Source organism: Balaenoptera acutorostrata, chromosome 4 (genome assembly GCF_949987535.1).
Source record: "Balaenoptera acutorostrata chromosome 4, mBalAcu1.1, whole genome shotgun sequence".
Classification (NCBI taxonomy): domain Eukaryota; kingdom Metazoa; phylum Chordata; class Mammalia; order Artiodactyla; family Balaenopteridae; genus Balaenoptera; species Balaenoptera acutorostrata.
Genome location: NC_080067.1, coordinates 81,984,658 through 81,997,955, shown reverse-complemented (window position 1 = coordinate 81,997,955; position 13,298 = coordinate 81,984,658). Strand labels below are relative to the sequence as shown.

At 48.6% G+C, this 13,298-nt stretch overlaps 1 protein-coding gene across 13 annotated transcripts in view; it reads right to left on the bottom strand.

Annotated features, from left to right (window-relative positions):
- MYLK (myosin light chain kinase) overlaps window positions 1–13,298 on the bottom strand; it is a 272,517-nt gene that overhangs the window by 6,206 nt on the left and 253,013 nt on the right. For all 13 annotated transcript variants that reach the window (XM_057544900.1, XM_057544907.1, XM_057544909.1 and 10 more), the window contains 2 exons: window positions 9,172–9,324; window positions 6,269–6,392 (listed from right to left, as the gene is read on the bottom strand). In XM_057544900.1, the coding sequence (XP_057400883.1) occupies window positions 6,269–6,392; window positions 9,172–9,324 (277 nt within the window). The remainder of the gene's footprint in view (window positions 1–6,268; window positions 6,393–9,171; window positions 9,325–13,298) is intronic.

Here is a 13,298-nt window from a genome sequence, read left to right as displayed (position 1 = left end):
CAGCACTATCAGCGTGTCAGAAGATGTTCGGAGAATGGAATGGGGCCTGGAACCGATGTGTGCGTTAATGTGACTAAACAAGGTCAACATGAGACAAAAACCCTTTTCATACTGTGCTTCAACTCCCATAAAAGGGATAGTTTATATAAAGCAACTGCAGGCTGAGACGGCTCCAAAGACTTAACTGCTGACAGGGCCCAGTGGAGGCTGTTTCTCATAAAACAATGCTAGTGATAGGATTTTAATTGGCCAAGAGAATAGTTACTACGGCTCCCACAGGTCCCGTTGGGAAAAAAAAAAAGGCCTTCTATTGACCATAGGCAAGTCGCTTAACCTCCCTGGGCTTCAGTTTCCTTCTCTGTATAAGGAGGGGGTTGGACAAGATGATCTCCAAGGTCTCATTTAGTTCTGTTTATGATTCAGATACTTAAGAGATTTCGAGAAATACTCTGGCTGGCCCCAGCACAAGTCTACAGTGAAGTTCTGGAGGGGTGTTCTTCCCTGATGTACACCCAGCATCAAAAAGCAGCACCCAAAGAAATGAAAAGCACAGCACTTAGCATTTCTTAGTCGAGGCACCTTGGGAGAGGACAGAATTTCCACTGAAAAAGATGCCAGGACTTGAAAATTTTCTTTGCATTGTGAAAATTCTACCAAGCATAGGATTTAGGTCAAGAAGTCCCCAATAATACACATTGTGTCTGTGTTTCTCGCCTTTAAGTAAAGATTCTCACCCCTTTTCTAAGGTCAATGGAATGACTAAGATAAGAAACTAAGGCATAACCACTGCTTTCCAGCCCTGCACCCAAAGCATCTTTTGAGGCATCCAGATGCTGTGCATCCAGGGAGCAAATGTCACCACAGACTAGCTGCTGAGAGAGGAAGGAAACAGCCTGTACACAGGCAGACGGCTGGCACTCACCCACTGGACCTCAAACTGTGCCGGCAAAGCCATTTTCCTCCTGAATTAACTTCACACACTCAGGTATTTCAGGCAAGCCTCACAATTTTGGACTATCTGAAAAGCCAGTATACTTCAGTTAAAAGATTATTTCAAAAGTAAAGAATTTCAGGCTGCTAGGGAATCACATAGAAAATGGGTGTGTGTGTGTGTGTGTGTGTGTGTGTGGTTTAAGCGGAGACCTGCTGCTGTGACCACAGTCGCTTCCTGTTATGTCACATCCCATCCTTGCTGGAGCTACTTCCACACACTCTGGAAAGGCATTCCATCTTGCCCTGTCCTCTGGCCATCCACCTCTCACATATACACTGTGGGGTGTGGTTATGCTTCTGGCCCTCTGTCCCACAGTGAAGCTGGGTCACTCTGAAAAGAACCCAGGAGGCCCCAGGTGGAGGTGATGAGGGGGGAAGAAGGTGAGGAATGACGACCCACTGACTTAACTGTGTGCAGAGGCACTGTGGCCCTGCAGAGAACACCCTGGGAGACTGAGACTACGTAGCAACTTGCATGCCTTCTGGGAGAGGCTGTTACTGGTGACATCACTGATCTGTTTGTTCTGCTAGCTGGAGTGTGGAGAGACCCAGCTCTTCCCCGGGGAGCTTACCCTGACTTCAGGAATGGGTAAGAGGTGGTGCCAGCCGACAGCCCTCGCTACGGGGTCCACGCCGGACCAGACTACTTCCTAACCAGCCAAACTCAGACTCAGCCCTTCTCAGCTCTCCAGTCCCTTCATCCAACACACATTGGTTTGCCCTGGGCCAGGAGTCTCTAAACTCAGAGGGTCTGTTCCTAACAAGGGACAGGTTAGTTCTCTAACCACTCATTGCTCTGTTAACGTGTGCAAGTCGGTTCCCCTCTCTGCGCCTCATTGTTGGACCTGAAGATTCAAATCTCCCTGCAGCTCTAGTCTTCTACAGAAAGACTATGATTCAGACACGCAAACGTGTAGCGGGGAACGCTCCCCTTGAGCCCATGGGCTCCCTAATCCCAAACACCTGGATGCAGGACTGTCTTCACTTGTATGGTGTGGAAGAATGAAGTCTTTCCTCTTCTGTTAACAAAATGACTAATACGAAGCTATGAGAACAAGGCAAATCAAAGTGTTATAATATTTCAGAGAAGGTGGCAAATAACAAATGAATAGACCACACATTGGGGGAAATTTTCCATCAGATGGAGCAAAAGACCATATAATTTCTAAAACAGGAAGAAATGTAAGTGCTCAATAGGGAAAGTCTTAATAACCTACACATCAGAGGTCAATCTTTGGAAGCTGCTTCATGGGAAAAAATAGTTGGTGGGGAAGTTATTTGTCAGAACTATATGTTCTAGCCTTCCAGTTTCATGCCTTTGAGCTGAAAATTGGTTGCTGCTTTACTAACTGAGACCTTTGGAAATTTTTTAAACATCAAAACAAAGATTCAATTCTTGATCCATCCTTGTCTTGAGGAGGCCTTTTTCTTGTTGGAGGGCAGTTGCCAAGACTGGGTTCCTGTGTTCCAGGCAGGCAGGGTCTGTCACGGCTTCCCTAACAGAGCACAGACTCCCTCCCCTGGGAGAGCCAGCGAGGGTGACTAACCAGCCTGCTTTCCCAGGACTGAGGGATTGCCCAGGATGAGGGGCTTTCAGGGATAAAGCTGAGACAGGCCTTGGAAAACCTCGGCAAGGTGATCACCCTAGAGCCAGCCAGCCATCATGGGCCCTACATAAACTCCAACAGCCCCAAGACTACAATTTCCCCTGAGAATGCATATTATCTAAATGTGATGGCCAAGAGTACTCCATGCTATACTGAGTCAAAAGCTTTCTTCCCCAAGGCCCTTTGGTCCATACTGCTGAAGTCTTTGTGGTTCCTCAGAGAATAAAGATGGCTGCCCACAAGCCTCCAATTCCTAGTCCTTTGCTTCCATTTTGCATGCAGAAGCCCTGTTATCCTGCTCAACTTACCCACCCTCAGTGCTGTTACTCACCACCATGTCTCTTCAACATTCTTTTGATATAAATAAAAAACCTACCCTCTTTCAGAATAACTTCATTCTAAGATCAATAATACAATGAGTCATCTATCTACTGCTTGCTTGTTGGGGTTTGTTCCCATGTTACTTCCTTCCCCTTTTATGAAAACCACACCAGGGGCTTCCCTGGTGGTGCAGTGGTTAAGAATCTGCCTGCCAATGCAGGGGACATGGGTTCGAGCCCTGGTCCAGGAAGATCCCACGTGCCACGGAGCAACTAAGCCCATGCACCAGAATTACTGAGCCTGCGCTCTAGAGCCCGTGAGCCACAACTACTGAGGCCGCGTGCTACAACTACTGAAGCCCGTGCGCCTAGAGCCTGTGTTCCGCAACAAGGGAAGCCACCGCAATGAGAAGCCCATGCACCACAACAAAGAGTAGCCCCCACTCACTGCAACTAGAGCAGGCCCGTGCAGCAACGAAGACCCAATGCAGCCAAAAATAAATAAATTTAAAAAAAATCCTTAAGAATGTCATACGCTTTAAAAAAAAAAAACCACACCAGAATGATAACAAGGAAGCTTTTCTCACGCAGCTGTAGAGCGTTCTGGGCCCCCTGTGCTTGCCCTGGCCCTCTCCGTCCACAGCGCACCCCATTCTATTCCCCTCCACTCCACTCCACCTCAGCACACAGAACCTCAGCTGCTCTGAGAGGGAACCCCCTATTCCAGGGGTGCTAAGGTCCTGGTATCCAGAGTTTAAAATGTGGAAAACATTGTCCTAAGGAAGAAATGTAACACAAGATGGTCAGATGCAGCTGAACTATTACCAGTGACAATATGCTTCAGGGACATTATGTGTTGAATGGGATTTTGCAGACTACTTTTCTATGTAATTTTGTGAAACCTAACCACTGCTTCTGTGGAAAAGCCATTTCCAAATGCTGCTACCTATATTAAAATAGGAAATTAATGTTCCTTCTCTGAATTCTGTCCTTTCCCTTCTCACTTTCAGAAAACTTTTGGCTAATAACACTGTAAACAACAAGAAAAAAATGTGATTCAAATATCACCACAAATTATGGTTTCCGGACCCATCTGACTGAAAAATTCCATTTATTTCCTCTCCCATTTCCTTATCTCTTCTCTGCGCCTATCCCCTGGGTTTAGGCTCTTCCTGGCTTTGGTTCACCAGCAGATGTGTGGATGCCTCCAGAAGCCTGAAGTGATAAGCCTGCCCTTCAGCCCACGGCCTCATGCAACCAAAACCCAGTGAGATTCCCTCCTCTGAGAACTGCCCCACCCCCATACCAGTCACCGTATCCGCTCCAGAAATACCGGTATTTCTTTGAGATCTACTGGCCACAGGATCATTAATAAAGCCAACCTTTGATTTTGTGGCCCCCTTGTGGCTTTGTTTCTTTAAAAGAATATCTGCTCCTCTGATTCCACTGGACCCTAATGGCACCAGAGGGTAAGGTAAGCGGCACAGGTGTTCCAACTCACCAGGTACTTGACGGAGGCCAGGAGATCCACCCAAACCTTCAGGCGGGGCTAACCAAGAACTGACTCCCACTTCGGGGAGTCCGCTGAGATGTGCAGGGGGTGGAGTCTCTCAGACCCACACACCCGAAGCCCCTCTCTCACCTTTGCTCCTCTCAACCTTTGTGTGAACTTGGACTTTTCAGTGAACTGTGGTTTAGTCATTCTGTGTGGCAAGTCACCAGTGTCCCAGTTGCCCCCTAAAATGGTGGTTTCCTTTCTCTCTGCCACAAAGGCAAGGTCTAAATGCCCCAGTCCCCTGAATGCCCAGCTAAAAGGCTGCTCCTGTCAGGCCAGCATGATCAGGGTGAGGTCCAGTTCCCGCCTCTGAGCCTTTTCCTCCGTCTGTGCTGCTATCCCCTCCTCTCTGTGTTCTACCCATGTTCCATGGCCAACTTCAAACTCCTGCCCTTGGCAGCCTTTCTTCACAACCACATCCACCTCTGGTGTGACTGGTTCCATTCTCTGTCCACACTCACATATATGGGTATGGAGAGCTATAGTGATCATTTATAATTCTTGGTGTGTGTTAATGTCCTTTTATGTCTATTTGCTTCAGGTCCCTGTTACACTATGCATTCCTTGAGTATAGAAACCATGTACCCTCCAGTAGCCCAGGAATTTTATAATACTAGTAGTGATAATAAAAATAAAATAGATCATGATAAGTTCTCTATGGTTTTGGATGATCATTTTCTCCATCTGCTAACAATCAGAGGCAATTTGTGTCATTAAACTGTGTGCTGTTAAGACTGTGTACGCTGGAGCCAGTCTCTGGGTTTGAACCCTGGCTTTCCCACTTACTAGCTGTGATCCTGGGTGACCTTCCTAACCTTTCTCTGCTTTGTTTGTCTGAGAACTGGGGAAAACAATAGTACCTGCCTCCCAGGATTAAAAAACAATGCATAGAGAGTGCTTTGAATGTTCTCTGATAGACGGCCAGCCCTCCATACATATTGGCTACCGATCTCATTTGTGAACACTTACTTTGTGCCAGGCAGTGTGCTAAAGGCCAGATGAATATTATCTCATATAATTCTCACAACAGTGCTGCGATTTGGTACCACTAATATCCCCATTTTATAGATGAGAAAACGAAGGCACAGCAAGGTTAAGTAACTTGGCTAAGGACATGTAGCTAGTAACATACAACCTCTCTCTGTCTCTCCCATGTCTCTCTTTGTAGATCATGTGCCCACCTCCTTCACTGTAAAGAAATGCAAGACCGGGGCTTCCCTGGTGGCGCAGTGGTTGAGAATCTGCCTGCCAATGCAGGGGACACGGGTTCGAGCCCTGGTCTGGGAAGATCCCACATACCGCGGAGCGGCTGGGCCCGTGAGCCACAATTACTGAGCCTGTGCGTCTGGAGCCTGTGCTCCGCAACAAGAGAGGCCGCGATGGTGAGAGGCCCGCGCACTGCGATGAAGAGTGGTCCCCACTTGCCACAACTAGAGAAAGCCCTCGCACAGAAACGAAGACCCGACACAGCCATAAATAAATAAATAAATAAATTAAAAAATAATAATAATAAATAAAAACAATGGTTAAAAAAAAAAAAAAAAAGAAAAGAAATGCAAGACCATCACGCTACCTATAAGGAGATCACATTCTCCAGGGTTGCCATACAGTCCTAAAGGTGACATTGCTCATCCCTAGTCACGAAGACATGGAATGTCAGTCTTGGTCCCAGACTATTTCAGAAACAAATGTAAACATTTTTGGAGTGAGGCCAGGGCAAGTTGGGAATGAGGGTAGCTTGAATAAAGCAATTATGAGGGGCGGCATCCCAGTCCAAAGCGACCCCTCATTACCTGCCATTTTCTTCTTGCCATGTACTTCTTCATCCGCTCCTTGGAGAGTTTCTTGGCCTCCATGTTCTTGGTGTCTTTCATTAGCCATGTATGCTGAAGGCACTGGGTGCAGTCCAAGCGGTTTCTAATAAAGGCAGAGATCAGAGGGTTTCTGAGCAGAAGGGGACCACAGAGACCGCTGGTCAGATCAGAAACGGGAGGTCACCTGTCCCTAGTTACACAGGGCAGAGCCCAGGGCTCTCTGCTCCCAGTCCATCCACCACGATGAGAATCACTGTGCTCTTGGCCTTTTTCCTCTCTTGGTCTGCGTTACACTGACTAGACCCAGAATACATTAGTGTTAAGAAGGCCTAAACACCAGTAAGCAGCTGGAGTCTCATGACCTGCCCTTGGGGTCTAGGGAGGCTAAGTGCTGGAGGGCAGACATGTCTGGGAATGACTGGCACCGTATTCCAGGGTGGGGTCATTCTGCTGGTCACGTGGGGGCTGGGAACTGTGGAGGCCCGATCCTTCTGCCTCCTTGTCTGATGGAGAGAAGAGTGAAACCTTAGGCCCAAATCTTCGAGAATCAGTGAACTCTCAAGTCTTATGGTGTGGTTGAGTATCAGGTTTTTCCCATTAAAACTCAAAGAGGTATGTCCTTTGTACAACCTATGAATTATGACAACCTTAGAACTGCACTGAAACTCATTTAATCTTCTGAAATCTCTGGGAATCTAGAAATATTTCAGGGCCATCACCTTAATTGTCATAGGACTAATGAAGTCCAAAGTACCAAGTGCTAACATATGTAGAAAAATGAGTAAAAGTAAATTTGCTAACTATAGCAAAATGTAGTGATCTTTAGATAAGGGGATATGGATTATTTTAATTTTCTTATATTCAAAATTTGTACAATTTACATGTCTTAATTTATAATAGAAAAACATTTTTAAAAGTGCTGATAGAGGAAAAGAATATACAAATCAATTTTCACTGCAAAGTAAAGGAGCTGTTACAGTGGAGGATTACTGGACTGAATGTCAATATTATGACATAGTATAAGTGTGTTTCATGTTTGGTAATTGCAATCATTGTTGCTTTTGTTGTGGTCATCCATGTACAATGCTTGGTGTCAGTCTATCTATCTCTTGTAAAAATAAAATACAGTGTGTGTGTGTGGAAAAAAAAAAAAAAGTGCTGATAGATGGAGATTTCTGGTTGAAGAGATGCTGAGTTTGAGTTTATGGGAATCTAGTGTCTTGATCTATATGAAATCAATTCTTTGGTGAGTCCATTTTATGAGCACAGAGGAGCCAACACGTTTCTGAATAAACTCAAGGTCAGGTGAGAAAATAGGATATATACACAATACCTCATTTACCAAACCTTGGGTGAATGAAGCCTGGTTGACAAAAGCCATCCTTGGACCAGAGTTGTTAGGAAGAAGGTCCGCACCTCCCTGAGGCACCTGGGGAGCGGGGACCCCTCACACGGGAGGGGCATCTCGGCCTCCCCCCCCAACATCTAGATCCTCCTTGGGTCACGCCTGCTTCTGAGGCGAAGACTGGGGCAGCAAAGTGCTAAAAAGACCTCGCTGTCAAGGAGTGTGGAATGTCTCCTCTGGAGGAGTTTGGCCCTGAGCTGGCTAAAAAGGACTGAGAGGTGGGTGCGTAACCAGAAAACCAGACCGAACCACTTAAGAGACCCTCCAGCCTCGCTCCTTTAGCAACTGCGCTCTCATGTCCCAGACAGGATTTCCCCCAGAGGGGGCAAGACGACCGACAGCCTCACGGGGGTCTGCGGGCCAGGCAGACAGGGCAGAACCTAGGCCACAAAGTCCCCTTTGTGCACATGCAGAGCCTCTGGGCTGACCCCTCCCACCTTCCTCCGGCACACCACCCGTTTCAACACCACCTTCTGGGGAAAAGCTTACAGCTGCTCCTATTGCCAAATACGGCTCCCCGGGGCCCCTGGAGCCAGGCCTTGCCTCATCTGGCCACCTGTTCACAGAGTGGGTGAGGAGCCCAACAGCCCATGGCCCCCTGCCGACACCCCACCACTCCCTTGCCCCGGTGCAGGCCGGCCCTCCCGGCACGTGCACGGCCCCTGTCCCCTTCCTGCTTCATTGTAGCTGCTTTCCCTTGCCAGTGAATTCTCTCCAGCCACACCAAGACCCCCTCAACCTCACCTCCTCTGCTCTAGCCTCCTCTACTGCTCCCACCTCCATCCTCTTCTCCCTGAAATACTGACTGAGCGCCTTGGGCGTCTGACCTTTCCTCACAGCCTTAGGCCGTCTATACACCTGAACGCTCAGGCCTCCTGACGTTCACAGATGTTCTATATAGTCATCTGCTGACCACCTGGGCAGCTCCAGGCAGCCCCAGAAGGTGGAGGAGGGGAACCTCACAGTCTGCACGGTTGCAGGGGACAGACATGGAGCTGGGCCCAGCGGCCTGGGGTCACAGCCTAACTGGCCAGTGGTGGAAGGTACCTGGCCACACTCAGGCAGGCAGCTCCTACATGATTTAGATACAAAATAAGCATCCAGCCGGAATAGCCAGGAGTATGATCAGGACCGGCAAATAGGGTACCTCCCCTGCAAGCCCCAGAAGGGGGGCTGAGGTTTCCGCAGGGCGGCTGCAGGCCACAGCTGTCCACGGAAAATAAAAGGGGCTGTCGTTATTCACACGCAAGCTGCCTCATTCCGTCAACACTCAGTCAAGTGTTGCTCTCCAGGTAAGGTTTCTGTGCTTCGAAAGACAGGAGAGTGTCCGGCCCCAGGGAGCAGGACCCTTGCGCACGCACTGCCCATCCTCCCTCCTCGGGTGCGGAGGGGCCCACGACAGGGGCAGAGAGTCCCCGCCTCTGGACCCCAGTCCAGGGAGTGGGGAGGCCGAAAGACTGAAATCTCGACTCATTACTTCATATCTTTCTTCAGCAAGCTGCTGATAAAATCCTTGGCGTCATCAGAGATCTCATCGAAGGCCTCGTCGTCGAAGTCCCAGGTGGCGGAGGTGACGTTGGCTAAGGTTTCGTTATCGTTGTCACCCATGAAGGGGGACAGTCCACTGACCCTGGGGGATGAGAGGGGAGAGCGGTGAGCGGGGGAGGCCAGCAGGGAGGGCGGTCCCGCCAGGGGAGCGCTCCCTGAGGTCAGAGGTGAGAGCGCCCCAAACGCCCCCGCGCCTGCCTCTCCTCCCACCCAGGAGAGGCGCGGGCGTGGCTCTCAGCCTCTGCCCCGGGGCTCGCTCACTGTACTTCCGGGGTGTCGCCCGCCTGCTGACGCCACCTGCCTGTGAAGCTGAGGCGGAGGGACTTTTCTTCAGTTTACCACTTCCACACAGCACAGCAGGGCCTTCCTGCCTGCCTTCTGTTCTTCCCCAACACCCAGGCGAGAACTTGGCCCCGCAGAACCTTCAGAACCTTCTCCAAAGTCCTGGGGGGAGGAGTGGCCTCCTTCGCAGGGCTTCAGGCGCGCACGCGCGCGCACGCACGCACACACACACACACACACACACGCGCGCGCGCGCGCGCGCGCGCACACACACACACACACACACACACACACACACGTGGACTGGTCACGTGGCACAGCACTCATCACCGCGCCCTGTCCCGCCCTCCCACCTCTCACCCTCAGCATCAAGAACAGGGCCAGCCCACGCGGGGCTCAGCAAGGGTGTGTCCACGAAGGGCGGACCTGCAATGCGGTGATCCGTCTACACTCAATGCGCCTGAGGCATTTAGGCCAAACCAGAAAACTTCCCTCAGAGGAACCGCGGCCCGTTCATTCGCTGGGTGACCTTGGACAATTCCCCTCATCTCTCTGTGTCAGCCTCCTCCTCTGTTAGATGGACAACCGGCTACTTAACTACGGAGTGGTCACCACTGCCACCTCTCCCTGTTCTCCTCCTCCTGCGTCCTCATTCTCATGACAGCAGACATCTGTCACGTGTTCACTATGTGCCACGCACAGGGCAGAGAGCTAAAACAGATGAACTCATTCAGTCGTAACACCACCCTTTAAGGCAGGTAACTCAGTACTTCGTTTACCAGATAAGGAAACTGAGGCACCAAGCGGGGGTAAGTAACTTGCCCAAGGATTTGCAGTCAATGAGCCTATTTCTTAACCGCTACTTTGTACAGTCATTTCTAGGAAGATGAAGTAAATCACAGCGTACAGCACTGGCAGGAGGCCTGGCCCGCAGTAAGGAGCTCCGTCTGTGACCATAGCTATTATGCAGTTCTTCTGTACACAGTTCACCCCCATTGCCCCATCAATCTGTGGTCTCTGGAATGACTCACTTACCAATAGCTTAAGCCAAATAAAATTTGGAAGGTAAAGTATCTCAAAGCCAAACGGAGCAGACGTCTGGCTTACTGGCCTCACCTCTCACCTCTGGTGGGCACCTCATCTTCACCCCAACCATCCAGCCCGCCACTCACCCTGACCTAGGGCCAGCTTCATGGGCCTTGGAAGAACCCCACTCTTTGGCTTAATGCTCTGCTGCCATCATTTTGAAATTCTTAATGTTCACACAAGTCACCCCACCTTTTTATGCTGCACTGGGCCCCACGAATTATGTAGCTGGTCCTGCCCTGTCCCCACCTGAGCCCCACGAGATGGATCTAGGGCCCTCATGCCATCAACCTTCCAAGTTAAGGCTTCACTAACATCCCTTTCCCCAAATCCCTCATCATAACCCGTAATGCAAACCCCTCGGGAGCTGTTTTGGCATCCAAGAGGCCTCAGCTTATGAAATACACTTGGCCCTGAAAACTAAGTTTTGTAAAACAAAATCTATTGAAATATTGCAAGGAAAGCTTGCCATGGGAGGAACCCGCTGGTGAAAATCTTCATTAAAAAGAAGAAAAAGAGCTTTTTCAGTGTGAATTATCTCACCCTGATCAACATATTTGTGCTTTTGAATAAAAGAGTTTTATAGATGGCATTAAAATGTCTTAAAGCAAGACACCAATTTATGTTCTGAGAAGGCATGGAGATAATCATTCTCGATCATATCACTATGAGGGAAGGGTGGGACCTCACCAGGCCCAAGTGTGTGCTGTTATATGCTATTCCTTTCCCCTCTCTGGGCCTCAGCTTCCCCTCTTATACACCAAGGGTACTGGACTAGAATTCCTAGGGGCTCCCAGGAAGCCCCTAGGCTTAACTAGTCCCATCAAGAAGCAGCCTGACTCTTGCTTGCCAGCTACGTGCTTCATTCTGTCTCTGCACTTTCCATTTGAAACAAAGGGGGGAAGTCCTACAGCACTCCAAGAGATTGCCGGGAGGTGGGGGGGTGGGAAAGCAAACAACCCTGTGGAATGCTGAAAGGCCGCCTTCTGTAAACCTCCTTTCCTAATTAGGAACTGTCATCCTGCAAAGATAGGGCTTAATCTCTGTGACGTTCATAGTTGGGGAGAGCCTCCTCTCCTCTGGCCTCTGGCACTCCTCCTTCCTGTCAGCCCATCCATCTGAAATCCCTCCCAAGCCTTGGCTGGCTCCTCACCTGCCCCAGCTCCCCCAGCGTTCCCCCTGATAAACAGGACGTCTCTAAAATAAAACCTGCAAAATATGCAGAGCATGATGATGAAGAGAGTATTCGAATTTTAGTAATGCCGTTTCGTGGTGGTGGGATTTTGCAGAATTTTTAAACTTCCTTTCTTGTACTTTTTCTTTATTGCTAGAATTTGCATAGGATCATGTATGGTTGGGTTGTTCAACCCAATCAACAAACATAGTAACCCTAGCATTAAAAACACAGCTGCTCACCTCTTTTCCTAGTCTTACCTAGGTTTTAACTGAAGGGGATCAGAGTATACCACCCCAAAATATGAACTTGGGCACAAAAATTGCCTTGAGCTGAAGGCAATTAGCCCTTTGTCCTCCCTCTTTCTGTCTAAAAGCAGGACATAAATTTCTCTTCGTTAAGGTGACATAAATTTCCATTTGTTCTATTTGTCCATTTCTTCTCTTCCCAGGAAGAGAAGAAAGACTCTCGTCTGCATATTAGATCTTGCTGAACAGTCCCTATACATTTCCTAGTCACCTTGTCACAATTTACTCCCTCCAGAAGCTCCAAACCCTTTTTCCTTCGTCTAGTTATTTCTGTATAATTTATCACTCTTTGTTAAAGTAGTATAAACAAGCCCCAAATTTTAAAGGTAACTTGAGTCACATTTCTTTATGAACACCTGTGCATATGTACATAATTAAATCTGTTTTTTTTGTTAATCTGTCTTTTTTTTTTTAATTAATTTATTTATTTGGTTGTGCTGGGTCTTAGTTGCTGCATGTGGGCTCCTTAGTTGTGGCATGTGAACTGTTAGTTGCAGCATGCATATGGGATCTAGTTCCCTGGCCAGGGATCGAACCCGGGTCCCCTGCATTGGGAGTGTGGAGTCTTAGCCACTGTGCCATCAGGGAAGTCCCGTTAATCTGTCTTTTGTCAGTTTGACTTGCAGACCCCCAAGAACTGAACAAAAGAGGTAGAGGAAAGTTTTTTCCTCCCCAACATAACCAGTGAATTTGTCTGGTTTTCACAAAATTGTAATCAGTGTGGGCAAGTTCTTGGATGCTCTACTTTTTCCTCACTTGACATTGTCTTTCACAAGTGTTTACAGAGTCTTAATGTTCATTTTTAATGGTTAAATATTAGTCTTTGTGCTAATGAGTCAACTAAGGACATGACTGCAGGGTGTTCTAATTTCTTAATTCTTAATCTCTTACTGCAGCCAAACTTCACCAGGGAATCTGATGCGGGGGCCTGTTCTGCTTGGAGGACAGAACATCAGGAGACAGAAGGCAGAAATGCCTCTTGAACTACACTTTCTCTATGGTGTTTTTTAAGCAGATGACTCCACTGCATGAATGGCCAGCAAAGGAGGCCATACATCTTCCAGCAGAACTACTGAGCGCTTAGGAAGGGGTTAGTCTTTTATCCCATTTTATCCTTGCGATACTCATTCCCTGGTGTGGTGGGAAGATTTGAGAGCGCGGGGCAGGCCCCACAGGAAGAGCTGGGCATCGTTTTGTGCAGTAGCC